At 45.9% G+C, this 26179-nt stretch overlaps 1 protein-coding gene across 2 annotated transcripts in view; it reads right to left on the reverse strand.

The window, feature by feature from the left end:
* The window catches only part of OTOA (otoancorin), a 56940-nt gene extending 41186 nt beyond the window's left edge, over positions 1–15754 (reverse strand). Inside the window, exons 1-5 of one of the 2 annotated variants that reach the window (XM_084762633.1) lie at positions 15736–15754; positions 12805–12905; positions 8921–9060; positions 5381–5504; positions 1784–1999 (exon numbers count right to left, since the gene is read on the reverse strand). In XM_084762633.1, coding sequence (XP_084618759.1) covers positions 1784–1999; positions 5381–5504; positions 8921–9060; positions 12805–12852 — 528 coding nt within the window. In that variant the 5' untranslated portion in view covers positions 12853–12905; positions 15736–15754. Of the gene's footprint in view, positions 1–1783; positions 2000–5380; positions 5505–8920; positions 9061–12804; positions 12906–15735 lie in introns of those variants that run through there. The other variant, XM_084762634.1, reaches the window with a different exon arrangement.
* Positions 15755–26179: the final 10425 nt, after the last annotated feature.

The raw sequence follows: 26179 nt of genomic DNA on the forward strand, positions 1-26179 counted from the left end.
CAAGGCTCCCACCCACCAAATGGGACTTCCTTCCCTCACAGTTCCCTCTCCACAGCCCAGCAATGCTGAGATAAAACAGCCTCACACCTGACCCCTGTGTAATGGGTAATCCTGGCTGCCAACTTGTATCCAGAGATACCTAGGAGACAATGCACGCTCTGGATGTGCCCTTTAGAACATTTTCAGAGAGATTTCAGCTTCCTGGCCACCTCAAGATGAACAGCCTACTCTTCCACACAGTCTTTCTGCCAAGCTTTGTGCGATGACCTCATACTCAAAGCAGGAGAGCCAGCCAAGCACAGACTGAAATCTCCACAAAGCAAGGTAAATCTATCCTTCTTCTGCCTGGTTCTGTCAGGTGGCTGTCACAGCCATGGCAATCCATTTAGTGTGCAGGTTAGGAGGTGTGTCAGGGAGCCGTAAGAACAAAGAAAATCCCAGCGGGTGTGTCCAACAAGTATCCAAGGCTCAGTAGCAGCTCTCTCTAAGAGCTCACAGCCTGACCCTTCTCCCCAACCCCACCCCACCCCCATGCTCAACCACCTCCCTGTGCAGTGCAGGAGTTATCTGCAGCAGTACTGAAGGCAGGAGCCATTTTACCAATAAGGAGACTGAGACAAAGAGAAATTAAGCAATTACTTCATGTCACACAACAAGGAGATGAAACCCCAGTCAACCTCCTCAGCACGTCTTCTGTATCGTTGCTTCTGCTGTGTCTGCACACAGCTGATGGTTATAGACAGCACGTTTGTGTCCTCCCCAAAATTCATATGCTGAATCCTAACCCCTGTGTGATCCTCTTGGGTTGTAATGAGGTCACGAGATGTCTTGGGTAGTTTTATGCCAACTTGACATAAGCTAGAGTCATTTGGAAAGAGGGACTCTCAATTGTGAAAAATACTTCAATTGGCCTATAGGCAAGTCTGTCTGGTATTTTCCTGATAGGTGATGGACGTGGGAGAGGCCCAGCCCACTGTGAGTAGTACAAGATGGCCTTGAGTTGTACAAGAAAGTGGGCTGAGCAAGTTTTGGGGAGCAAGCTGGTGAGAAGCATTCCTCTATAACTTGTACTTCAGTTCCTGTCTCCAGGTTCCTGCCGTGGCTTCCCCTAAGGATGAAGGACTGTTACCTGTAAGTCTGATAAACCCTTTCCTCCCAGTGGCTTCTGGCAATGTGTTTTACCGCAGGAATAGAAAAACCTGAGTTGTGAGATAATTAGAATTGGGCAGGCCCTGAACTGACAGGATTAATGCCTTTACCAGAAGAGAAACCAATACTGGGAAGACGGCTCTCCATAGGCGAAGGCTTTCTGCCCAAGCAGCGTGAGGACCCTAAGTTTGGATCCCAGGCACCCACATAAAAACACTGGGGTAGGAGGCAGAGACAGCTAAATCCTTGGGGTTTGCTGTCTGGCCAGTCTAGTCAAATGCCAACCTCTAAGGTCAATAAGAGATCCTATCTGAAGAAAACAAGCAGAGGAATGCCTGAAGAAGGCATCTCAGCATCCCTCTGGCCTCCACACCTAACTACACAAATGAGCATACAAATATACACCAAGAGACAGAGAGCAAGATTGCTGTCATGAAGTTCACATAAGAACATAGAAAGATGGCTGCTGCTGTCCACAGCCGAAAAACAGGCCTCAAAATGAAGCTACCAAAACTGTAAGAGGGAAATTTCTGTCGTTTTTAAACCACTAGCTCTGTGTTATTTTGTTACAGCAACCCAATTAACATTCCACTGGCCCTCAAGCACCCCAGGAAGGTTGAGGGTTCCAGCTGACCTTTTCTTGGGCCAAGTATTTGGCAGACAGGACGACCATCTGGCTCCTGCTCCAGCCCTTAACTTGGTTGAGGGTAGAGATGGCGCTGTAAACTGCGTCAGGAGAAAGTGAGTCCAGCTGACTGCTGGTCAGACCCACAACTGCGTCAGACAGAGAGCCTAGCATCTCGTTGAGGGTCTGGTTCTCTGTGGCAATGTCCAGGAGGCTGGCCTTGAGCTGGAAGGATAACAAACTGTTATGAACCTTGATAGAAAGCAAGGCAGCGGCTCCCTCCAACCACCTCTGGATGTAAGGACTCCATACCGCCCTCCCTAGCTATGGGCCCAGGGACCACAAAGCAAGGGATTCTTGGTCACAGGCAGACAGTGACTGGCCTCCCGAGGATGCATCCTCCAGGCCTGGCTTTCATGTGCTGAAACTTCACTTTGGGGTTCATTTAAATATTAATGAGTTGTTAAATCAATCTTCAAGCATGGCAGGAAGAATTTTATTCCCTTGTGACTCCACCACATTTTTGTAGTGTCTATTTGCCTTTGTGCTCTTGAACTCTGTATCCATATATTTGGTTGCTTTTCTTTTGTGAACTATCCAGGGGCTTTTTCATGGTAATAGATAATCTGCATAAAAATAATTATCAGCAGTACAGGAAAGACAAAGTGAAAGTCCAAACTTGTGAAAGTAACTGTGGAAATGATCAAACGGGCATAGGGCTTAGTTGTAGAACACTTTCCAAAGGAGGGAAGGAGGGAGGGAGGGAGGAAAGAGGGAGGGAGAGGAAGTAAAGAGAAGAAAGGAAGGAAGGAGGAAAGGAGAAGGAAGGAGGGAGACAGAGGGAGGGAGGAAAGGAAGGAGTCATAGGGAAAGAGGGGAAAGGAAGAAGGAGGGAAGGAAGGAAGGAGGGGAAGGGAAGAAGGAGATAAAGGAAAGAAGAGAGGAGAGGAAAGGAGAGGTGAAGGAAGAAGGGATGGATGGAAGGAAGAAAGAAGTTAGTACATACCTGTCCAATTGGTTTAATGCCTTTAGAAATATACAGTACGAAGTTCTTATAGATTTATAATGAACATGAACAGGACTAGTTAATGCTCTATATTTTCACCTAAAGCATGTCTCTTACATGTCTGCATGGTTCTAAGACTGTCTTAATGATTATTTTTGTTGTAATATACTTCCCTAATTACAGTCGAGAATTCCCATCTGATTCTGGTAAGGAAGAAGGTCCTACCACCTACTCACTAACTGTATCACATCCTCTGTACAAAGAACGTGAGAGGCCAGTGAGATGGTTCGGCAGGTGGATGTTCTTGGCCACGAAGCCTCATGACCTCAGTTGGATCCCAGACTCCACAGGTGGATAAAAAGAACTGACTCTCAAGTGTTGTTCTCCGACTCCACAGGCACCATGTGCATGTACATACACACAGAAACATGCACACACCAACACAATAAAGAAATACATTTGGGACTCTAAGTAAGAGAAGTATGGGAGAATGGGGAAATAGAGGGATCCAGAGAGTCCTAGAAACCTACAAGAAGAACATCATGACAGGTGGATCTGGACCCAGCGGGGCGGGGGGGAGGGGGGGGTGTCTGCTCAAACTACCGCACCAAGGACAATATGTGCAGTAAACACTTAACCCCTACTCAGATTTAGCCAATGGACAGGACATTCTCCACAGTTGAGTGGAGAGCAGGGGCTGACTGACATGAACTCTGGTGCTCCATATTTGACCACTTCCCCTTGGTGGGGAGGCCTGGTGGCACTCAGAGAAAGAATAGGCAGGCTACCAAGATGAGACTTGATAGGCTGTGACCATATGGTGGGAGAAGATGTCTCCTTCTGTCACAGACCTAGGGGAGGGGAATAGGGTGAAAGAGAGAGGGAGGGAGGAACTGGAGGAGACAAGTAAGGGAATAACAATTGAGATGTAATCTGAATAAATTAATAAAAAAAAGAAATAAGCAAAAAGAAATAAATAACTGGTAAGCATGAGGCTAGTGAACTGGTTTAACCGGGTGAGTTTGTGTAACTCTTGAAATTGCAATCTTGAAATCGCCACTGGGAGGCAGCAAAGCTAAGTGGAAGACACCGTCACCGCCTCAGAGTCATTCAGCAGGCTCCCTTTCCTGGTGGTGTTCCCACACGGGAAAGGGAGGGAGGATGACAGTGGTGGCTCTCAAAGCCTGGTCACTTGCCACAGCAGCAGCACATGACAGCTAGAGATGCACAGTTCCAGGCCACAGCCAGACCTGAAAGATCAGAGCTGGTGGCACCAAACCCAGTTGTGTGCATTTTAACGAATGAACCCAGCGCATCCTCCAGTCTGAGAACTGCTGTGCTCCGGGTCCCTCACCTGTTTCCCAGTGACCCAAATGTAATACATTTGAAATTATGTGTGAAAAACTGCTACAGAAGTACTGATGATGCCTTTACCAAGATTTTTTTTTTCTTGGTAAAACAAGATTCCAATGTTATAGCTCTAATCTTTTGATTAAAAAAATGATCTGACACTTGAGTGAGAAAAAAACATAGAAATAAGAAGACTTGGTATGGTAACACATATTTGAAATCCCAGCACTCAGATGACTGAGGCAGGAGGATCACAAATTGGAGGCCAGCCAGGGCTACATAATCAGGCTTGACTTAAAAACTAAAATAAACTGAGAGAGAAAAGGATGGAGGCAGGGAACCATCTGTATTTGCTAATTTGACCAGAAACAAGTCTAGGGGCTCAGTAAATAACAGACACTCATCCAGGGCGCATCCATCCTGCCTGTGCTGGGAGGCACCGAAGACTTTCATTTTACATTCATCCATCCGTTCATTCATGGAAAAGAGGGTCACTCATGCGCCAGGTATGTCTGTAGCAATCAGGAGAAAATTTACAAGAGTCGGTTCTCTCCTGCCACCATGTGGGTTCTGGGGGTATCAAACTTGGGTCGTCAGCTTGGTCCTTGCCCTGGCAACTGTTTTTTGCCTCTGCAGTTCTCAGGGTTAAACTCAGGAGCCCACACAATTTATGCAAGAATTCTACCGTAACCCCTTTTGATTTTTTTTTTTTTTTGAGACTTTGAGGTCTTACTCAGGCTGACTCTGAATTTGTGACCCTCCTACTTCAGATAACCTAGCAGCTGTGATCACAGGACTGTGCCACCATGCTGGGCCTCTGGACTTCTTTAGAAACATGGCACGCCCAGGCCACTTCCCCCAGACCAAAAACATCTGTCCCTGAGGTGAGTGTGGCAGAACCTTTACTCCTGTGGAGCCCCTTGTACTACGTTTGCATTGTCTGCCCTTCAGCCACTTGTCAGAGCTGAGAGGATCTGCACTTAGCAAGCCCAGGCTGTGCTCCATAGAGATGCTCAAATTCTCCGATGACCCTTCCACTCATTTCAGCTGCCCATGGATGCTCTGATGGTGTTAAAACACATCCATGTTTTCTTTACATTTTTTTTTAATTCCTCCCTCTGCTCCTCCCCTCCAGGACTGAAGATGCCATCTGCTGGGGCTGGAGTGCTTAATAACACATTTCTGTTCTCAAAGGCTGGGCAAACTGGTGAAACTGAAGCCAAGGCCAGAGACCCGCACCTCATCTGTACCTTCTGGATGCCAGCCTGGAAGCTCTGGAGGCGGCTGCACTTCAGCATCTGGTGGAGGAGGACTTGGGCCAGGGCGGCGTCCAGCAGCTCCACATCATCGTAGAAACAGACCAACAGCCCCAACCTGTGTGCAAAGATAAGAGAGGCTGACCCGTAATCCAAACCGTGAAAGCCATGTCAACACAGAGGCCATCACTCGCCTGCTTTGTCCTGTGCCCTCTACCTGGATCATTGCCTCTCAACAACTAGAAGGTTTTCATTAGCCTCTGGTACTGGCTGAATGTGGAATGTCATCCCCAGGCTCACGATGGCTGGAGAGGTGACATTTGAGGGTTATAGCCTGCTCTTGTTTCTGGTCTTGCTTTAAGCTTCTTGTCAGTCATGCTGTAAGGATCCGTAGCCTCACCCCCACTGCCGTGCTTTCCTCACCACAATGGGCTTTACCCTCTGAAACTGTGGGCCAGAATCAAACTCTCCTTTTAAGTTGCTTCTGTCAGGTATTTTAATCACAGCAACAAGAAAAAGATCTAACATAGCCCCGTTTCACAGAAGGGCAGACTGAGACCCAGAGAGATCAAGGAATTGGATCCCAAGTAATGGAGCTGGAACTTAAATCTCGATCCATCCAACTAAGCCACTTCATCTTGTGGGAGGGGAAACACAGGGAAAGGAGGATGCCTTTTCCACTTGAAAATGTAGGGTCATCCACCCTGAATGACAGCTCTATTCCCAGGATGCTTTACCGCCTACCCACCCAGATGACGCTAAGACTTCAAAAGAAAACAAACAGGCAGAATGATTCAAGAGCAGAGGGGCTCAAACTCTGGTCTAGCTAGGAGCAATATATCTCGTGGCTGAGAGCATAGAATCAGGCCAACTTGAGTTTAAAGGACAGTTCTGTGAGATATTTGCCTCTGGTGAATTGCTTGACTCCTCTTTGAGGTAGCTGCCTATGGAAGTGCAGCACATGCTGTGGGCTACCATAAAGGAGGAGCCTGTCTTTCTGAACTGTTAGTAACTAGGTTCACGTTATTCATCATAGTGCATCATGGGAAATATGATGAAGTAGGAATGAGGGTGACTGTGGAAGTCAGGACAGGCAGACCCAATGATGAGTCTTAGAGATCATGTGAGGACTGGCCAGCTCAATACGGCCTGACAGGCTGGTTGACCACAAGCACCCTGGTTCAGCCCCTTCAGAATGATATTGCTGTATCTGGGCATGGACACAGAGGACCATTGAGTAAATGAAAGAATAAGATGGTGGTTACCAGGTATTGGAGGAGAAATGTCAACAGACACAGAATTTCAATTAGATAAGAGGCATAAGTTCTAGAGACCATGGTGACTATAGTTAACAACAGAGCTCAGAGTAGATGCTAAACATTCTCACTACGCATACAAACACACAATGTATATATAGAAGGTAATCTACACATATGTTATGGGTTTTTATTCATGGGTAGGGACATGAATATGTGTGGTTTGTGCACATTTGTGTGTGATGTGAGCGTCATGGCTAGAGAAGGTGGAAGCACAACCTCTAGGGTTAGTCCTCACCTTCCGCATTGTTAAGGACAGGGTCTCTCTTGTTCACAGATATATATGCCAAGCTCATTGGCCCACAAGCTTCTGAGGATACTCCTGTCTCTGCTTCCCCCAGCTCTCTGGTGTTACTGATGCTCACACTGTGGGTGCTGGGATTTGAACTCAGGTCTTCCCCCTTGCATAGCTAGTGTCTTTATCCACTGAGCCATCTCCCCTTTGGGAGGTGATTAAATCACAAGGGCTAGAATCTCCTGTCTGTTAACCCATTGATAGATGCACAGCCTCACAGGATATTGGAGATAGTGAAGACATTAGGAGGCAGGGCCTTGCTAGAAGAAGCAGGAACTGGGAAGGACATATTTTGCCCTGATACCTTCATTCCCCGCCCCCACCTCTATGCTTCTGGGGTTCCATGAGTTGAACAGCTTTATTCTGTCACTTGCTTCCACCATGAAGTGTCAGTGTGTCACCTCCACAAGCCTAAAAGCTATGGGGCCAAGCAACCGCGGACTGAATCCCTCAAATCCAGGAGGCAAAAATAAAACTTTGCTGCTTTAAGTTAGTTCTCTCAGGTACTTTGCCACAGTGACAAAAATTGACCAGCACTATGTTCTATACACAACAAGTAAACACAACTTTATTTGCAAAACAGTCCTAGGAAAGGAATCCTATTTATTAAGCACATGTTATAAATATAAATCTTTGAGAGGACCTAAGGAGGCATTTTAGGGTAAGATGGGATGTAACATCCAAGACCCTGAGAGGATGGAGAGATATTGTGCTGGTTAGATATTTTGTCAACTGGACACAAGCTTGGAGTCATCTCAGAAGAGGAAACCTCAGTTGAGAAATGCCTCCATCAAACTGGCTTGTAGGCAAGTCTGTGGGAGGTACCAAGCCTAGGTAAATGGTCCTAGGTTTTATAAGAAAGCAGGCTGAGCAAGCCATAGGAAGCAAAGGTAGCAAGCAGCACCCCTCCGTGTCTCTGCATCAGCTCCTGCCCCCAGGTCCCTGTCCTGAGTCCCTTCGGTGATGGACTACAGCCTGTAAGTTGTGATAACCCCCCAACTTGCTCTTGATTATGATATTTTATCAAAGCAACAAAAGTCAACCTAGGACAGATGCTCTCACCACCTCCTCCCCTGCTTGACCCACTCCCTCCCTCCAGGATTAGGCTTCCCTGACTAGAAATGGCTAGAGATGAGGGTCATGGTACCATGACTAAATTCTAGAGCTGACAGCCTAATAGTAACAAGGGGTTCTCTCTCAAACTCGGGAACCTACCAGCTGCTTCCAGCACTGCCCCAACCTAACGGAAATGCACCTTGCAATGGCACCCTGGGTACTGAAGATGGCCTAGCTCCAGCTCAGGGCTGAAAGAAGTACTAAGGTAGGTGACAAAAATGCCTGGGTTCTAGGTGATGCTCAAAGATTTGTCCCTTTCCCAGTCAGGAAAAATTTGAAGGGTGACAAGCCCTTGGTAGCAAATTTCTCTCTTCAGTTGCAGAGAAGTGTGGGGTTGCTCTCAGGGAACCCTGGATTTGTAGCTGGTAGCCTGCATTTGTATATATCTGTGTGTGTGTCTGTGTGTGTGTGTGTGTGTGTGTGTGTGTGTGTGTGTACACCCACGAGCACACACGCACACATGTAAGAATGCACCCACATGTGTGTGTATCCATGTAGAAGCCAAAGGATGACATCAAGTGTCTTCCTCAGTCACCCTCCACCTTATTTATTGGAGACAGGGTCTCTCAGTGAACTGGGAGTTCATCAGTTACCTAGCCTGGCTGGCCTGCCAGTTCCCAGTATCCTCCTCTCTGCCTGATGTCCTCCCTCAGTGATGGGGTCACACATGCTGACACAGCCAGCTTTTTACCTGGGTGCTGGGTATTCGAACCCGGGTCTTCATGATCATTTGTCAAGCACTTTACTAACTGAGCCACCTCCTCAAGCCTTAGACCAAATATCAGAAGGGCCCAGGGCCGCCCTTGCCTGTGGATGGTGGATATGTTCCTCATGTCAAAGCTGGAATAGCGGATCCTCTCCAGAAATGCCTGGGCCAGTTCGGGGGTGACATCATACACCGTGTCCAGCTGCTTGGTGGCGTTGTCATAGCTGATAAACAGCCCAATCTGATAAACAAGGATGGGGAGATGGGTGAGGTCAGTGAGGAGGGTCAAGTGGTCCAGCGGGGGCCATCCTAGTGGCTTATGCTGGGTCCATCTCAGCTATATGGCTGTGCTACGAGTTCCCATATTACTTTATTTCTTTTCTTTTATTATGATTTTTTAGATGTTCAGTGTATGTATCCATTGTATATGGCACTATGTTACACAAAGATATTTATATGAATATATTGTATGTATTTTCCCCAGAGTCCCTTACCCCTCGTCTTTCTCACCTCTCCCCATCTTCTTAGCCACATTTGTTCCCCTAAACATTTCACTTCTACTTCCATGTCTTACATACACACATGGTTTTATGTATCTGTTTAAAATCTGGCACCACAATCAGGAAAAAAACTATATTTGTCTTTCTGAGACTGACTTAATTAGCTTGATATGATTATCTCCAGCTGCACTCATTGCCTGCAAAACAACCTAACTTCATTCACTGTGGCTGAAATTTTCCATTGTGTAAAACTGTGCTTAATGGGAGAAAGAAACAAAAGAAAATAGCAATATCAATGTTGTATGTAAGGGTATAAAGGGAAATATATTCAAAATATAATAAAATTCTTAAGGAATTAACACAATATCATTAAAAAGTAAAAATCACACTAATTTCAAATAAAAAGGGTATGATGAAAAAAAGTTCCATTTTGCGCAGAGACCATATTTTCCTTATCCTCTCCTCTCTTCTTGGGTATCGAGCTGGCTTCATCACTCCGCTGTTGTAGAGTGCTGTGATGAACACTGGTGTGCAAGTGTCTCTGTGAGGGCTGCCTTTAAAGCTTTCATGTAGGGGGCTGAAGGGATGATGGCTCAGTGGTTAAGAGCACTGCCTGCTCTTCCAAAGGACCCGGGTTCAATTCCCAGCATCCACATGGCAGCTCACAACTGTCTGTAATTCCAGTTCCAAGGGATCTGACACCTTCACACTAATGCACATAAAAATAAAACTAAATAAATTATTTTTTTAAAAAAAGCTTTCTGGTAAGCACCCAGGAGTAGTGTAGCTGGGTCATATGAGAGATCTAGTTTGGGGTTGTTTGTTGGTTTTGAGACAAGGTTTCACTTTGTAGACCAGGCTGGCCCTGAGCTCACATAGATCCACCTGCCTCTGCCTCCCGAGTGCTGGGATTAAAGGAGTGTGCCACCATGCCCAGCTTTAAAGCTTCCCTCTTCTCTTTATCCTTCCAGCCTTTTTTTTTTAAGGTCCTGGGGAAGGAATTGCAGTTGCGTACCACCAGGCTGGGCAAGTAGATGTTACTCTTTAACATTCCCAGTGGCTGAAAGTTTTTAAAGCTAATCTTTGTGCATGTGCTCCTAAATTTATTGTGCTGAGGTCAGATATTATAATCCACAATTCTTTTTTTGCTTTGAAGAATTAAAATTATTTTTGAAATGGATGAATAAATTTGTAGATGGTGTTGTGGTGATGGATAGAGTATGTGTTCTCCGTGCAAGATATAAAATGTAGCATTTATATTACACATAGCACTAAGTGTATTGTTCAGACTCTATATTCCTGCTCCATTTTGCCCACATGGCCAAAGGTGTCACACTGATATCTTATACTACACTAGGTCTCATTACAGTTTTACCTCCTATTTACTTATTTCTTTTTTCGAGACAGGGTTTCTCTGTGTAGCTTTGGCTATCCTGTGCTAGCTTTGTAGACCAGGCTGGCCTTGAACTCACAGTGATCCACCTGCCTCTGCCTCCCGAGTGCTGGGATTAAAGGCGTGTGCCACCATACCTGGCTCTTACCTCCTATTTCTAGTGGGTTTTGCAATCTATGTGTTGGTGCACTCTAATTCTGTATTTCAAAAAGTTCTCAATGAGCTGAGGAAATAGCTCAGTGGGTAAAAATCCAAGCATGAGGAAAAGGGTTCAGATTCCCAGATGCCACATAAAGAATCAGACAGGAGTAGCAGCGTGCTGTATCCCAGCCAGAATGGATGAGCTCTGGGCTCTGCTAGACTCCCTGCCCAAATGAACAAAGAGGAGAGCCAGGCCTGAAGAGAAGGCTTAGCAGGTGAAAACACTTGCTGCTCCTTCAGAGAATCCAGATCCAATTCCTAGCGCCTACATGGGTCTCACAACCATCTGTAACTTCAGTTCCAGGGGATTCTATGCTCTCTTCTGGTCTTCACAAGCACCAGGCACTGCAGGTAGCACATAGATATAGATGCAGACAAAACACTATACAAATAAAGATAACAAAGTAATAATTTTTAAAAGTAAATGGAGGACAATCCAGGGAGACAGCTAACACCAACTTTGGGCCTACACACACCATTGCACAAATATGTAAATGTAGTTTCACATGTGTGCATGCGCACGCACACACAGACACCACGGAAAAGGTGACCATAAATCTTCCCTTGAGGATTATACCCATTGACCATATATAAACCTCTGTGTTTGTAGGTCATCAGAAGTTGCCCGGGGATGCCTGATCTTAGAAATCCCCCAATTTCTAAAGACCAAGAATTGAAACCAGCAAGGATGTCTGATGTGTTCCTAGCCTCCTAGATAACAGAGAGGAGCCAGGCCTGACAAGATGGCCTGGCAGGGAAAGGCACTTGCCGTGCAAGCCTCAGTTCAATTTCTTCAGCTCACCTTGGAAGAAAAGAACCAACTGAAAGCTGTCCTCAGTCCCTCAGACAGGCACCATGGCAACATGCACACCCACACTCACGGATGCACACCACGCACACATAATGATAGGAGAGGAACCAAGTCTTGCCTTGGGATTTGTAACAACCGTACATTGCTGGGTGGCCTGCTCTCTGAAGAAGACTGTCATCTGATGAAAGGGGAAAGACAAGGCGCGTGTGCTTTTTGCTTTTGTTTCAATAGAGTCCAGCCCCCTGCTCTTTAGAAACCTCTACCGGAGCATTCTTCAGAAGCTACATTTCGCCGGGCATGATGGCGCTCGCCTGTAATCCCCGCACTCGGGAGGTAGAGACAGGCAGATCACTGTGAGTTCGAGGGCAACTTGGTCTACAAAGTGAGTCCAGGACAGCCAAGGCTACACAGAGAAACCCTGTCTCAAAAAAACAAACAAAACCAGAAGCTACATTTCAAAGTCACAGTGCCCAAGGGACATTGAGTCAACATCAGAAGGAAAGAGACAAATTGACTGTTAAGTAACATGAGCCACAAACATTTCTCCACTGTAAAGTCCGGAGCTCAGATCCAATCATTGCTCGTGTTGAAGTCGCTATTAATAGAAGTCACCATTAATAGAAGCAGCCATTAATCCATGCTACTTTGGCTTGAGCTCAGGCTTCCAGGGACTAGAAACTCGATAGCTATTGTTCTTGGCTTTTCTTGAGTACAAAAAAAAAAAATCCCTCATGTGAGTCTAGGTTCACAGCCAATGCTCCCTTCATATCATGTTGGCCATGTCAAAGCTCTCGGTTATCCACAATTCGTTTTTCTCCTTAGCTCTTCTTTGATAAAATACAACTCCACTACTGATCCTCGGAGGCTTTGTTCTAAGAGTTTGGTTTAAAAGCTAGAAATAGATTGGGCTGAGGCAGGTGTATGGGCTGAGGCAGGTGTGTGGGCTGAGGCAGGTGTGTGGGCTGAGGCAGGTGTATGGTTCCCAGGCCATCTTTGTTGTACAAACATTGGAAGTTTAGAGAATGCCTTACTCCAGGTGTATTGACAACAACAACATGAAAACAGACCTTTCCAACTTACTTCTCTGGGACTAATGTTCATAATTTCTTCAAATGACAGGTGAACCATGTATCTGCCCAAAATCCATAATTTTTCTGCACTGACCCATGAAACTGAGCCATCTACAGAGAAAAAGAGAAATAAATAACAAATAAGTAAACAAGTAACAGCTTCTAAATGGGGAGGTGGCTCAACTGTTAAAATGCTTGCAATACACTGAAACCCCAACCAAGGACCATGCATGGACTGGACTTGGCCCCCTACACAGATGTACCAGATGGGCGGCTCAGGCTTCATGTGGGTCCCCTAGGAAGAGGAGCGGGGGCTGTCTCTGACAAGGGCTTTCTCGCATGTTTTTCTATCACTTCATGCTGGGACTCCCTTGCCAAGCCACCATGGTAGAGGATGTGCTCAGTCCTGATGTGACTTAATGTGCTGGGATGGGGACGTGGTGGGGAAGCTCGCCTTTCCTGAGGGGGAGGGGAGGGGAGATACATGGAAGAGGAAGGGAGGGTGGGACCGAGAGGAAGGAGGGAGCTGTGACTGGGATATAAAGTTAATTAATTAATTAATTATAAAAATGCTGCAATACAGTCATGAAAACCTGAGTTTGATTCCCCAGAGCCAACATGAGAGAAAAGAAAAGAAAACAAAAAAGAAGGAAAGAAAAGAAAAGAAAAGAAAAGAAAAGAAAGCAAACAACAGGCAGAGTGGCCTGTCTTTAATACTTGCAGTCCTGGCACTGGAGAGGTAGAGATGGGAGGATTCCTGGGCCTTGCTGGCCAGCCAGCCTAACCAAATTAGTGTGCTCCAGGTTCCACAAAAGATCTTGTCTCAAAATACAAGCTGGAAGAGCTGTAGAGATGGCTCAACAATTAAGAGCCCGAAATGCTCTTGTAGAGAGCCCAAGTTCAGTTTCCCAGAACCTGTGTCAGGCCACTCACATCTAGAACTCTAGCTCCAGGGGACCTGACCCTCTCCTGTGGCCTCCACAGGAAGTAAGCTAAAGGGTGGAAAGTGACTGTGGAGACTCTCAGCACTGACCTCGGCCTCCACATACATACATGTGCGTTGGTGCCACATGGTGTGTGGTGACCTAAGGCATCTTTGATGTCAGGACTCTTTATGGCATTTTTAAAATTCATTCAGCTACCATCTATTGAGTCCCACTGTGAAGCCCCATGCTACACACAAGCCACAGATAGCCACCACTGAGACCCGCTACTTGACTGTGTGACACTCAGATCAGTGGACCTGGAACTTGTTAGGCACTCAGATGGTTTTTTTTTTTTCAATAATTGAGACCAGAAAATATAGTGATTTACTTTGAGTTCAATTCTTCAGTCAGTAACCTGACAGCCTACAGCATGCTAGACTCTCTTTATCACCACCTTCGTTTAAATCTGGTTAGTCATAATAACTAGATTATACCATAACTACCATGTACTGTGTGTGTGTGTGTGTGTGTGTGTGTGTGTGTGTGTGTGTGTGTGAACACCAAAGGACAACTTCCGGTGTCATTTCTCATTCTCATCCAATTCCTTTTTGGTTTGTTTATTTTTTGTTTTTGTTTGGGGGATTGTTCACTTGCACTCACTGAGCAAGCTAGGCTGTCTGGTCAGTGAGCCCAAGGATCACCTATCTCTCCCTCCCCAGCACTGAAGTTATGAACATACCCCCATCAGGCCTGGCTTTTTTGAGTGGCCTCTGGGGATCGAACTCAGGTCCTCAAGCTTGCGGGGCAAGCACTTTACCAACTGAGCCATCTTCCCCCTACCCCCTCCCCCCACTGCCCTTCAGATTTGCTTCTTTTGCTTTTGCTTTGTTTTGTTTTTTTTATTTACGTGATACTAGGAATGGAATCCAAGACTTCACACTCACCAGGAACAGTTCTCTGCCACTAAGAAACTCTCTGCCTCATTTTCACTTAGTTACAAGGTCCTACTCACTTGCCTAGGCTGGTCTTGAACTTGCAATCCTTCTGCTGAGCCTCCCACATACCTGGGATTGTGCTATCAAATCCAGCTTAAGCTGTCTTTTATCTCCTTAGGAGTAAGTAATAAGTAATCTCTTTCTCTTGGCAATTCCCAGGAGCATCTGCGTCACTGAGTTCTGGCATTTGAAATCTCCCACTTATGACATGTCATTAGGTCTCTAACAACAATCACAGTCATGATCCAACATGGAGTTTCAATGATCTGGGCAGGCTGAGGTTGCTCCACCCCGAGACCTTTGGTACAGATCTTTACACACAGCATTGTACTGGCAGCAGTTAGGGAAAAGGAAGAATCGAGAACAAATGAACCCGACACCAAGAGCTGTTTCGGGAGATGTGGACACTGGCAAGGTCTAAATGAGACAGAGAAGTCAGCTTTTTCATGGGCTGATTCACAAACAAAAACCCTGCTATCTGCTCAAGCTAGGGAGTCAGAGGTGCAGAGACTGGGGGCTGGGGAGAGGGCTCCATGGTACATTGCTGCCTCAGAAGTGCAAGGACTTGAGTTTGGATCCCTAGCATCCACACAAGCACTCGAGTGACAGTGAGGATTTAAATAAATCCTCAGTGCTCACTGGCCAGCTAGTCTAGCCAATCAGTGAGCTCCGGGCTCAGTGAGAGACCCTGTCTTACAATAATATCGTGGAAAGTAATTGAGGAAGACATCGGATGTCTACTACCTTTAGCCATCACACACATGAGCACATGCACCCACACTACACACACACGCGTGCACACACACACACATAAATATTTTTAACTGAAGTGTGTAGCTACCACTGTTGACATCTGGGATGACTGTTGAAGGACAGGACCACAAGGAAGGACCACAACATTCACCAAGATGCAAACTGTGTTGGCCTTTCCCCAACCAATCACAAAGTATGAGCTGCATTTCTGCAGAGCCATGATCCCCAGGCATGGAGTATTTTAATGGTCAAAGTACAGCCCATTACCTCTGGGAAGTTCACAGACTAAAAGAATTTAGGGCCCAAATAGAATGCACTTGAATTCACTGTAATTTAACCATGGAACTTGCCACATCTGGGAATTCTAGAAGGAAAATTGGTTCCTAACTAGAGTGACAACAAAGACTTGAGTGACCTCCTCAGGGTTATGAGGTGTGAGGTTCAGGCTCCTGGAAGCCATGACTAAAGCTAGGCAGAGTGAATGCACACATGTGTGGAAGGCATTGGTTGTATGTTGTTTAAAGTTACTCCCACAGGTCTCTTGGAGACTAATTCCAGGGAAGGATTGGCCGCCATATCCTGTTCCCCTGATCTGTTGACTTCCTCTGTGTCCCCCCAACACACTGAGCTCACTCTCACTCCGAAGCCTTTGTACGTGCCTGCTGTCCCTCACCCTCGAGTGTCTCCCTTCACCAAGCCACACATGCCAGAGTGAACCTCTTCATCTCAGACTTAATTCAGATAAGATTCACTGGAGAAGTTTCCCCTGGTTTCTTAGTTCAGAAATTGGCCAACCCCAGCCCATGGGACAAACCTGGGCCACCAAGTTTCTACGTAGTCTGAAAACCAAGAACAGCTTTTACATGGTTGAAAATTTAAAACCACTAATTTGCTGGGCGGTGGTGCACGCCTTTAATCCCAGCCCTTGGGAGGCAGAGGCAAGCGGATCACTGTAAGTTCGAGGCCAGCCTGGTCTACAAAGTGAGTCCAGGACAGCCAAGGCTACACAGAGAGACCCTTTCTCAAAAAACAAAACAAAACAGAACAGAACAAAACAAAAAAGCCCACTAATTTTTGGTAAAGCATGGACATTGTATTAGTTTAAATACCAATGTCCATACAGAGCTTTACTGGGGTGAGACCCCCACCCCATTCATCCATTATCACTGACTGCTTTCAAGATTCAGTGTCTGATGACATACAGGCTTAAAAGCCTAAAACACTAACTAGCATTTGCATGATGTACATGTGTGTGTGTGCATGTACATGTGAAGGTCAGAGGCTGAATATAGCGTCCTCCTTGGCTGCCCCCCACCTGATATTTTGAGGCATGGTCGGTCTCTCATTTGAACCCAGAACTCACCAATTTAGGTAGACTAGCTAACCAGCTTCCTCCAGGATGCCCTGTTTATCTCTCTTCCTCTTTTCTTTCCGTCTCTGTAGCGTCATCAAACATAATGAGCCAAGAGCCTACAACACCCTGCAGACCACCCAAACCCTTGACTGTTCTGGTCCCTTATCTAAATGGGCCAACATTTGCATGCAGTCAGCACACATTCCCCTCCTTCACTTTCAGTCATCTCTACATCATTTATAATGCTGAACAGAGTGAGCATGCTGTACTAACAGTTGTTGTACTGTTTAGGGAGCAAGGACAAGTGAAACGTTTACACATGCTCAGTGCACAAAACGGATTACACATTAGTAAAGTGCTTGTCAAACACACAAGAAGACCTGGGTATAATACTCAGAACTCATTTTTTTTAAGCCATCCATGTTTTTTTTTTAATCCCAGCACTGGGGAGGTAGGGAGCAACGGTTCTCCATGAGTTTGAGGCCAGCCTGCTTTGCTTAGTGAGTTCGAGGCCAGTCAAGGCTACATAGTGAGGCCCTGTCTCACAACCAAAACAAACAAATAAAACAACAATAGCAAAAGCCTGATGTGGTAGCATGGTCTTGGAATTTCAGTACTGGAGAAATGGAGGCAGACAGATCGCTGGGATTTGCTGGCCAGCTAGCCTACCTAGCCAGAAAGCCCTGGGTCTCTGAGAGAGAGCCTGTCTCAAAAAGGACAGTGATGATTTGAGGTACAACAGCTGAGGTTGCCTTCTGATCTCTGCACTCGTGCATACACACACACACACACGGGGGGGGGGGGGGGGAGAGAAAGAGAGAGAGAGAGAGAGAGAGAGAGAGAGAGAGAGAGAGAGAGAGAGAGGAGCTCTACACTGTTCCCACCTCTGCCTTGCCCACTGTGGGACATAAGCAAGGTTTTAGTGCACAACGGTCAAATAAATGCACCCCAAGGAATCCTTGCTTTGGTTGCCAAGAACCAAGAGAAATTTTTCTAACAAAAACCATCTTATCTCACTTCAATGCACACATTTTACACAGGCTTTAAACTTGTAATCCCACTCTAAAGGCTCTCATAAAATGAAAGACATCACCGCAGAACAAGGACATGCAGCGGTCACTGGTAAGGTAGACACAACCTCATCTCAGAAACTCCAGCATTTGACAAGCAGGCTGTTTGGGAAGTGTGGCAGAGGAAATGAAAATCACAAAAGCAATTAAATCAACCCCGATTTGGGAAGTGAAGCATCTGTCTGGAGGGTAGAGTTCCCCTACAAGGGACTCCAAGCAACCCCATCCCCTCCCTGGCAAGCAGGCCTCACCAAGTTCCCCTACAAGGGACTCCAAGCAACCCCATCCCCTCCCTGGCAAGCAGGCCTCACCAGTGACATTGAAGGGTGTCCTCAGGGTCCTGGTCATCCAGGAGTAGAGAGCTCTCTGGGCGTGGGCTGAGGTTTGGTCATAGAGGTCTTTGAACACTGCAGATCTAAGACGCACAGACACGGGTGTCCATTAACAACACACAGGTAGATGCCCATGAAGGAGGCATGGGGCACTTTGTCAGGGCTGCAGTGCAGAAACCCTTTGCATGCCGCATGCCTTTGCTGTGTTGACTGCTTTCCTCATTTCTCTCTTCCCATTCACAACCAAGCACCTTGCAGAGGCCAGCCTGTGGGTCCTATATCTGCTTCCTCGGCTCTGAATTCTTTCTTTGTGTGCAATAATATTTTTATATACAGCTTACATGCCCTATAACTCATCTCTTTAAGGTATGTAATTCACCAGCACTCCCAAAAATAGAATCAGGAAAGTTGGGAGTTCAAGGTCAGCCTTAGATATGAAGCAAATCTGAGGCTGTCCTGGGCTGCATAAGAATATCATGTCTCAAGAAAATAAAATCATGATACTTTCAAGGAAATGGGTGGAACTAAAAATATTGTATTATGGGAGGTAACTCAGCCTCCAAAGGCAGCATGCACAAATCTTGGCTTCTGGCTTTCACATATGCATTGTGTGAGAGTGGGTGTGTGATGGCTGTGCTTGGTTGTCAACTTGATTACATCTGGAATTCACTAAAACCCATCATTGTCAACATTTCCAGCAGCTTACTGTCACCCCTCAACTCCCAGCTCCCCAGAACCTGGAAACCACTAACCCACTTTCTCTCTGTGGATTTGCCTGTTCTGGAGACTACAATGATCTTTTCTATGTCTTGCTTCTTGCTCCTGTAGGATGTTTTCAAGGCTGACATATGTTGGAGCATGTATCAGGCCTTCATCCCCTTTTATGAGCAAATAATATTCCATTATGTGGGTAGACTACATTTTGGTTGTCAAAGCATCAACTAGTGAATATTTAGATTGTTTTCACCTTTTGTTTTGTTTTTTGGTTGGTGCTTGGAATTTACCCTGAGGCCTCACACCATATGTGATGCATCTGTTGTACCAGTGAGCCGCACCCCCACTCTCCTGTTCAGCCTTTTCAGGAACCACCAATTGTCTCCACCACAGCTGCACCACTGTGCATCCCTACCACCACCACAGCCCACCTCTGATTTCTCTACTTGTCTTCATGACTTGTCAGTCTCTGGTGTTTTGACAAATAACTTCCTGCTCTTGTGAAATGGTCTTGTCACTTTGTAAGCCACTGCAGTCTGATTTGCCATTGCTCTACTACCCCCATGGGTCCAGCCACCATCTTCTCCCTCTCACCCAACCCAGAGGTCCCAGTTGGTAAAAAAAAAAAAAATAGGGCTTGCCACTTACTTCATAGCCTCTGTAACTGCCCAGCCTTTCTGCTCATCTTGAAAATCTTCCACACCTCTGTGTCCTGGGAGCCTCTCCACTCACACCCAGACCATGAGTCCAACTTTCCACATCAGCACCATGACTCTAATTCGCCATGTCAATCATCCATCTGCCTTTTCGAATGTACAGTCCCCTCAGTCCCTTCCCCAGGCATTCTGGGTGTGAGCATATAAATTTTCCCTTAACCCCACACTGTCTTTATATTTTCTATTTCTTTCTCTTTCCTTTTGTCTTTTGTTAAATTTTTATTTTATTTTGTGTATATTTCTGCATGTGCCTGCTTACCTGTATGCGCATCACATGTGTGCTGTAGCAGCAGAGGCCAGAAGAGGGCGTCTGATGCCCTGGTCCTGTAGTTATAAGTAGCTGTGAGCTGCAGGACACAGATGCTGGGAAGCAAAGCCAGGTTCTTTGGAAGAGCACCAAGTACTTGTTTTGTTTTGTTTGGTCTGGTTTGGTTTGGTTTATTTGTTTGTTTGCTTGTTTGCTTGTTGAGACAGGGTTTCTCTGTATAGTCCTGATTGTCCTAGAACTCACTCTGTAGACCAGGATGGACTCAAACTCATAAAGAACCAACTGAACTGCCTCTGCCTCCCAAGTTCTAGGATTAAAAGCATGCACCACCACCTCTTGGTTTGTTTTGTTGGGTTTTTTGTTTTGTTTTCTTTGTTGTTGTTGTTTTTCTTTCAAGATAGGGTTTCGCTGTGCAGCCTTGGCTTTCCTGGACTTGCTTTGTAGACCAAACTGGCCTCAAACTCACAGCAATCCACCTGACTCTGCCTCCATGAGTGCTGGGATTAAAAGCAGCCCCCAGCCGCTGCCATCCAGCTTGTTTTCTTTTTTTAAGAGCAAAGATGGTTGAAAAAGCAGGGAAAGTGGAAAGGCACAGACAGGCAGACACACAAACACACAAACATACAAATACATACGCATGCAGAATGGTAAGCATCATTTAAGGAAAAGATTTCTCACTCCAAAAAACGCTGTTTACAATTCCCTATGGAACACTACTGCCCTAGGATGAGGCATCTAGGTTCTCCACCCTTCGATTTCCTCATCAGTAATGAAGAGAAAAGGGAGGGCAGGTAGAGTAAGAAGAGGAGAGAGAAACTGGGACAAAAATACCGTCAGAGTCAGGAGCTGGAGCCCTCATGACTGGGATTAGTGGCCTTGCCTAAGAGACTCCACAGGGCTCTTGTGTCCCTTCTGCCAGGAGAGGGCACGGTGAAAGGATACTGCTATGAACCAGAAAAGAGAAAGATACCAAATCTACCATGCCTTGACCTTGGATGTCCCAGCTCCCAGAGATAAGTAGGTGTTGTCCAAGGTACCTGACCTACAACTGACTAATATATTACATAGAGAGCAGTGCAGACAGCTAGGATACAGTAGCCCTGCTTTTCAGTGTATTTTAAGTTTTTTTTTTTTTTCTTTTTACTTAAAACAAAAATACTAGTTTCCCATTTATGGAAATGAGGCAATTCTTCTTTAACTTTTTTCTTTTCCATGTATCTATGTGTGGTGCACACGTCTCTTTGCACGTGTGCGGGAGCACATGAGTGCCTGTGCCTGTGGAGGCTAATGTTGATGTTGGGAATCTTCATTGCTTGCTTTTCCCATCTTCTTCATTGAGGCAAGGCAGAGTCAAGTCGAGAGCTTTCTGACAAGCCTCAGCTCCCCAGCCAGCTTGTCCTGGAGATGCCCTGTCTTGGCCTTCCCAGGCTGGAATTACAGGCAGACTGCCACATCCTTCTGCCATTTGCATGGGCTCTGGCAATCTGAGCTCTGGTCCTCATGCCTGCACAGCCAAAGCACTACCACTGAGCCATTCTCCGGGCCCTACAGCACAATTTTTTTTTTAGTAGAAAGATGAAGGATAATAAAATCATGAAACAGACCACAGGGCAGCTGGTGGATAGATGTGGCAAAAACTGGACTATAGTTTCTAGGTGACTACAATTTGAGAGAGAAGACAGTTTTGATCAAAGCATCTCTGAGCTCTGCTTGAGGTGACTTACGTCTACCTGTGCCCGCTCTCTTCTCCCTTGCTAGATATTAACCTCCTTGAACCCTCACAGCAGACCTTGAGCAGCACACAGAATTAAGAGTTCAGAGGGAACGACTCACAGGTTCTTAAAGGCATCCTCGCGCAGGTCCTGGGGTAGCCTGTCTGTGATGTCTGGCTGCAGAAAGCTGCCTGAGGACCCTTTGAGCACCCTGCCCAGGACCTCCACACACTCCAAGGGGTTCAACACCTGGAAACACCTCTCCAGTATGATGAGGAAAAGGCTGCGGTTCACACCAGGGCTCTGAAGGGCCTCTTCCCGAATGTCTCTCAAGTTGATGACAGTGTCCTTCAGGTCCTGGAAGGGTGAGAGAAATTTCAGTCACTGCAGCTTAGTGGCCAAAGGGCATGAGAAGACAGTTTGAAAGAGGAGATGCTTATTTGGTCTGCTAGTTTCAGAAGGATTGCTGCATGGTCACTTGGCCCCATGTCCTTAAGCAGGACGTGACAGGGGTGGGAGCTTGTCAAAGGGGGTTGTTCACTGCACTGTTAACAGAAAACAGGTAAATAGAGAGACCACCACAATCTTCAAAACCTACTTCCTGCCATTAGGCCCCATCTTCTAAAGTTTCCACCACATCTCCCAAAATAGTCCCATTGGCTGGGGACCATGAGCTCACGAAGCATGTTTCCTTTTCAAACCATTATGGTCACATGCAAGCTGCCTTTTGACTCAACAGCACTGGAAAGGACTCACATTCTGCTTCGTGAAGAAATTCGGGGTCACAGTTTCATATCATGCTGGTAGGTGAGAACTTCTAGAAGTTTCTATCACCTTTGGATCAGAGGCCAGGCTTTCACCTGCTCTTCCTGCACCAGATGGCTTCCCATTCTCTGGGTGGACAGCATAGGTATCACATCTTCACCTTCATTACATAGAACTGTGGTGCTCCTCTGGGGTAGGAGGACCCTAGGCACCAGGCCTCACAGTGGGAGCAGGATCTTTGTCAGGGCAGAGATCATGGGCATTTTCGCAGTGCATCACAGTTAATCTTGAGAGCTTTACAGTCAACACCTGCTGAGGGTTCCAGAAGTCACCAAACCTGGCGTTGAGCTCTGTTAGTTAATGGATGTGTTAAAGAAACACATAGTTCACCTCTGCATTTGTACTGGGTCTTTCTATAAGTGATCTTCAAGAGAACTGACTTCCTTTGTAGCCTATATTTTGTTTCATAGATCCTTAAAACATCACTCTGAGATAGACCCACAGCTTCCACGGGCAAGAACCTGTTTTCCAACCTCAGAGTCAATACATGCAAGATGTGTCACTAGACTCTCCAAGACTCCATTTCCTCATCTAGTTATTAAAATGCAAAATTAATTTTTTATTTTGTTTACAGGCACTATGGATGAAATTAAGAACATTGTGCATCCTACGCCAGCACTTGACCACTATGATAAACCTTCAGACATTTTTTCTCTATGTGTGTGTGTGTGTGTGTGTGTGTGTGTGTGTGTGTGTCTGTGTGTGTGTGTGTGTACAGTGCTTCACTCTGTAGTCCAGTCTGAATTGAAACTTTCTATGTAGCCCAGAAAATGCCAAATTCTCTTATTGCCTCAGCCTCCTGAGTTTCGGATGGCAGCCCTGAGCCAGCAAACCTAGCTTTAAATGGTTTAAATGGTAAAAAAAAAAAAAAAAGAAAGAAAGAAAGAAAGAAAGAAAGAAAGAAAAGAAAAAAATTAAATTTTTTGAAGAATACCATGAAGATTAAATTAATCCATTTATGCTAAATCCTTAAAACAATGGCAGACAGGCTATCTATCTCATGGGCCAAAACTGAGTCACTTCTTGTTGTTGTAAATAAAGTTTTATTGGCATATACTTAATAGCAGAATTAACTAATTGTGACTGGGGGGTATGGCCTACAAATTTTACATTTTTATTCACTTGTCCCTTGCTGGTCATTCCCTTAGAAAAACATTTCATATATATACGTATATATGCCTCAATAAGCATTATAACATATTTTTATAGATCTTAAACTGAATCTCTTTTAAAAGCTGAAGTTCATTTCAGAATGAAATCTATTCATACCAAACTAGTGGCTGTTACAGTTTAATAGCTAATATTAAAGTAAGACAGATTAAGAGTTAGGAATATAGCTTGTCCAGCACTCCTGAGGCCCTAGGTTTGATCCCTAACACTACCAAAATAATTAAATAAAAATAAATATGTAATCATTAAAATGTTTAAATCTTCACAAAACCCATGTGAATTAAAACTAATAAGAATCTTAACATTTTAGATCTGGAGAGATGGCTCATCAATGAAGAGTATGTGCTGTTCCTGCAGAGGACCTCAGGTCAACTCCCAGCACCCACGTAAAGCAGCTTACACCTTCCAGAACCTCCAGTTCCAGAGAACCCAATGGCCTCTTTTGACCTCCATAGGCACAAGGCACATGTGGTACACATACACACATGCAGACTAAACTCTCACATACATACAATAAAAATAAACTAATAAACTAGTCTTTGGGAAGAAGAAGAAGAAGAAGAAGAAGAAGAAGAAGAAGAAGAAGAAGAAGAAGAAGAAGAAGAAGAAGAATCTTTCCGTCCTGAGCTCACATGAGGAAACTGAGGCTTGGCAAAGGCTTGACTCCATTTTGGAGCAATTATCCATACCTACTCTCCCCAATAAATGGATGCTAGCCCTCAGCTTTGGAGCCTCAGGGTATTCTGGGGCTTGGGGATCTTGCTCTCTGTGCTGCAAGTGTTACTAACCTTGTTTTGTGGTCATTTGTTTGTCTTTATCCTACACTGTAACCTTAAGGACAAGGACAGCCCTTTCTCTCTCTACACCCACTGCACACAGCAATCACCCTCAGGCTTACCAACTCAAACTGCTAGAAGACCCTCAGCACACTTAGTGCCCAAAAGAATAGAAAAACGTAATGTGGAGAAACTGAAGGAGAAAAGCCAGGTCCTAGAGTCCCAGGCTGGGGAGGTGATGCAGAAGAGAGAAAGGAGTCAAGAATGGCCCAGCAAATACCGATTTTCCCCGCTATTCATCTGATGCCTCACCAGCCGGTCCCACTTGTCTTCCAAAAGGCATTTCATGGCAGTGTGGAACTGCTGGGCATCGGTGTCCCTCAGGTCCTCCAGCAGCTTCCGAGGCTGGTACAGATACTGCTCCAGGTGGGTTTCCATGACTGCCTGGGCAAGAGAGATTCAATCCGTGAGGACAGAAGACGGAGCAGCGGGTCAGCACCATGGCCAGCAGCCTAGCTGTTGCCCTTGACTCACCAGAGTCCACCAGCTGTCAAGAAGCCTGCATGGGTAGGGGGGGGGGGTTGTAGTTGCAAATACTGTGAAGTCGGGGGTTTCTCCATTTAGGAAATGCAAAGAATGAACAACACTGAGCGTGCTTCTCCCTCAGGTGGTCAAAGTTATCTCCCCATTCTGTGGCCTGCCTGGTCCATGCCCTCAGCTGCAGACCTCTTCTAGAAAGCCAAGTATTCCCTGGTTTCTTCCTACCACTCAAGCCCCAGTGCTGAGCCCAGGCGGAAACCCAGGCACTTTAATCTGTGTCTGTAGTGCCCCATCGGGCCGCCAGCCGCTCCTCTGCTATTTGTGAATTTGTTTTCTTCTTGACCTCGGAGCTTTTGGATTTTGCTGCTGCTGTTGTTCAGTTTTGGAGCTATGTGCTCCAGGCTGGCCTTAAATCCACACTCCTCTCACCTTAATTTCCAAGGTGCTGGGGTTACAGTTGTCTGTCCATGCTCAGTTGCTTAAATATCCCTTATACAAATAGGCTCTGGGAAGCCAGTGTGAAATAACGCTTGTGGGCAAACATTGGATATAAAAGACAGATTGCACATATGCAAATCTTCAAGTTCACACTTATCTGAATGTCAGTCTAATTAGATGTCATCTATTTGAGTGTTGTGCTTTGTCTTTTGAGACAGGGCCTCATGTAGGCCAGGCTGGCTTCAAACTCACTGTGCAGCAGAGGATGATTTTGAACTTGTGATTCTTCTGCCTCCACCTCCCCAGCACGGGAATGGTGGGTGTGTGTGCCCATCGTGCCCATTTCCTGCAGTGCTGGGGACAGGCCCAGATCTCCATGCAAGCCAGGCAACCACTCTATCAACCTAGCTATGCCTCTAGTCCCTGGACGTCCTCTACCTGTGTTTGCTAAGTTGGCAGTCCTACACCTGGGCCTTAGAACTCACATCTGGAAAACAGAGCCCCACCATGTGGGGTGTTGTGAGAATTAAATGTCTCCAGCATTCTTAAAGGTGCCTAGCGTAGAAGTGCTCGGTAGTGGCCACCATTTTTCTCTACTCCTTCTTGGTGTCTACAGTCATGCCAATCAGCTAAGACTGTAGTGATGCTGAATGAAGATGTGCATGTAGCAGTGATATACCTACAATATGGCAAATCTTACTGTCAGGGAGGCAAAGGTTACTGCTAATTACAAGGCTGGGAGAGATGAAGACAGAGGCAATATGGGCCCGACAGCCCCTCCAGCTGGAAGGTGAAT

This window comes from Acomys minous (assembly GCF_964271855.1).
Source record: "Acomys minous genome assembly, chromosome: 2".
In the NCBI taxonomy this organism is placed as follows: domain Eukaryota; kingdom Metazoa; phylum Chordata; class Mammalia; order Rodentia; family Muridae; genus Acomys; species Acomys minous.